The sequence below is a fragment of the Penaeus monodon genome, chromosome 11 (assembly GCF_015228065.2).
Source record: "Penaeus monodon isolate SGIC_2016 chromosome 11, NSTDA_Pmon_1, whole genome shotgun sequence".
Lineage (NCBI taxonomy): Eukaryota > Metazoa > Arthropoda > Malacostraca > Decapoda > Penaeidae > Penaeus > Penaeus monodon.
This window is the reverse complement of record NC_051396.1, coordinates 51,446,010-51,448,509: the sequence shown is the minus strand read 5'-3', so window position 1 is coordinate 51,448,509 and position 2,500 is coordinate 51,446,010. Positions and strand designations below refer to the sequence as shown.

Sequence of the window (2,500 nt, the reverse complement as noted above, 5' to 3'; positions counted from 1 at the left end):
GCTTCGACTCACTCCCGCCCCTGACGCTGTGGCACTCGCCGGTCCTGCCCGCGGTGCCCCTGCAGGCGGGCCTTCCCGCTCCCAAGGGCACTGTCTTCGACGGGCCGGACCCGGGGCTCAACGCGGCTATTATCAGTGAGTTGGGCCGCGAAGAGAGAGAGAGAGGGAGAGAGAGAGAGAAAGAGAAAGAGAGAGAGAGAGAGAGAGAGAGAGAGAGAGAGAGAGAGAGAGAGAGAGAGAGAGAGAGAGAGAGAGAGAGAGAGAGAGCCTGTGTGTGTGTGTGTGTGTGTGTGTGTGTGTGTGTGTGTGTGTGTGTGTGTGTGTGTGTGTGTGTGTGTGTGTGTGTGTGTGTGTGTGTGTGTGCGTGTGCGTGCGCGTGCGTGTGATTCGTTTTGTGTGTGTGAAGAGGACACATTTTAGTATATGTAAAAGAGTGTTCTGGCAGGTTATGGTTAACAACTTGAGATAAATACTAAAACGAAATAACTGCACAGCAAATTTGAAGACATTAACGAGGACTGTGATTATATCAAATATACGTAGAAATAAATTACCCCCATAGAAGATATCCATTAGTACTGTCTTCATGAAAACTAATACCTCCACGTGCTTTTGCCGAGAGCACGGGAAAACGTACACAAAAAATCTCACTTCGCACAAGGGAGGAGAAACACCACACCGCTTGCCCTCATCCCTTCTCCTCCGCTTCCAGCCGTACCCACGGAGTCGTGCCCGAGCGGGTATCGCCGAGACTTCAACGGAGTTTGTCGACTCAAGTTCGGGTACGGACCCAACCCCTTCTATTCCTTCACACCGGAGAACTTCAAGGGGGACGTCCAGTTCTATATGGGTCTCCAGGTGAGTGGAGGTTCAGTGGGTAAATAGGTGGAAGATGTGCGTGGGGTGTTAGTGATAATCGAGGGAGTAGATATTATGAAAAAGCGAATAATGATATCTGTATGCGTGTGCATATAGATATATTGGTAAATTATTATTCGATGATTATGCATGATCGTGATATGGTATATTCTGGTGTGATCTAAGATTTTTTTAGATGAAATGTAGCCATAATAAATCATGCTAAATCATAAGTGTCATATTAAGATATTCACATACAATATGCATGGTGACAAAGCTATAAAATTTTTTTCTCATTCTCTCTTTTGCTTATCATTTCTCTTTCCTTTTCTCTATATCTCTCCACCTCCCACTTATCAGAAAATCCTAAGGAAACCCTGTTCTTACCCAAAATGCCAACTTTATTAACACTCATTTTTATAAATACTTTTTTAATCGCCCACCAACCCGAAAACCTTAAGGAAATCCAATTCTTACACAAAGAATGAATAACAAATTTCTGTTGTTGTTTTTTGAGGTCGGTGGGATGAACACTTCATTAACACTCTTCTTTTTCTTTATATCTTAAAAAAAAAAAAAAATCCGCCTACCAGAATATCCTAAGAAAATACTTCCGTTACCCCCAAAATAAACACCAAGTGCGTTTTCCTTTCAGGTTGGCGGACCGCAGCCTGGCAGGAGACGGGGTCGAGGGCGAGGGCGACCGCGTCCCGCCGCCATCCCGCCTCCTTTCATCGCCAAGGCCGTGGACGACGACGACGACTAAGGGCGTCTGGAATTAGGAGATTTTCCGTCTATCTTTTTATTTTTTTATTTGATTTTGATAGAGATGAAATCGCGAACATTTTTTTTTTCTTTTACGCTGGCTTGTAAGGATGTTCCGGAGCTTAAGCTGGTTTTCCGACGGTGGAAGAAGGGGGCCTAGTGTAGAGGGAAGGAGAATAAACAAGAAAGCAGCCGACAGATGGCACTCATAGCACAAGTCACCAATAACGTTATGAATATGAGCGAAATCGTTCATATTGAGAGATCCTTGTGAGATTTTCGCTCCTATTCAGAGACACTTGTGACACCGGACCGGCACCTCGCGCCCGTGAGCCAATCACCGTTGGCTGCGGCGCGCGAAGCTCGACGCGATTGGTTGGCGGGTGCGAGATGCCGGTCCGGCTCTCCGTTTAAGGTCCCAAAAGGGTCTCTGAATATGAGCGGTGTTATTCACGCCATCTGTGGGTGACTGACACAATTGATTTTGTTAACGCGAGGATACCAGTGCAAGACGTTTACATTTCTTACATTACATTTTCTGAAGTAGATCTAGCCTATTGCTTATTTCATTCTATTTTTTCCATCAAACTTTTTCATCCCTAAAAACGTTCGCTTTTCAGTTTAATTATCCTCCTTGTGCACTATTTTATACTACCCTTGTGGTATTATAATGACAGTGCAGAGAAAAGTGATGCATTTATACTATAGTGTAATTTATTAATCTGGCTACTGTTAGATATATTGGGGAATTGTACAGTAGATAAGTTTTCATAAGAATGAAATACACGCAGATGCATTTTAGTATTAGAACTGTGATATGGTAAAAAAAAAACTGGGCATTATTTTTAAGCACAGTTGACAATGATGAACCCAAGTC

General features: G+C 43.9%; 1 protein-coding gene across 1 annotated transcript in view; it reads left to right on the top strand.

The window, feature by feature from the left end:
* LOC119578629 overlaps positions 1-1,624 on the top strand; it is a 15,950-nt gene extending 14,326 nt beyond the window's left edge. The window contains exons 3-5 of the mRNA XM_037926191.1: positions 1-135; positions 713-858; positions 1,514-1,624. The exon at positions 1-135 is cut by the window's left edge and continues 99 nt beyond it. Of these exons, the coding sequence (XP_037782119.1) occupies positions 1-135; positions 713-858; positions 1,514-1,624 (392 nt within the window). The remainder of the gene's footprint in view (positions 136-712; positions 859-1,513) is intronic.
* The last annotated feature ends 876 nt before the right edge of the window (positions 1,625-2,500 follow it).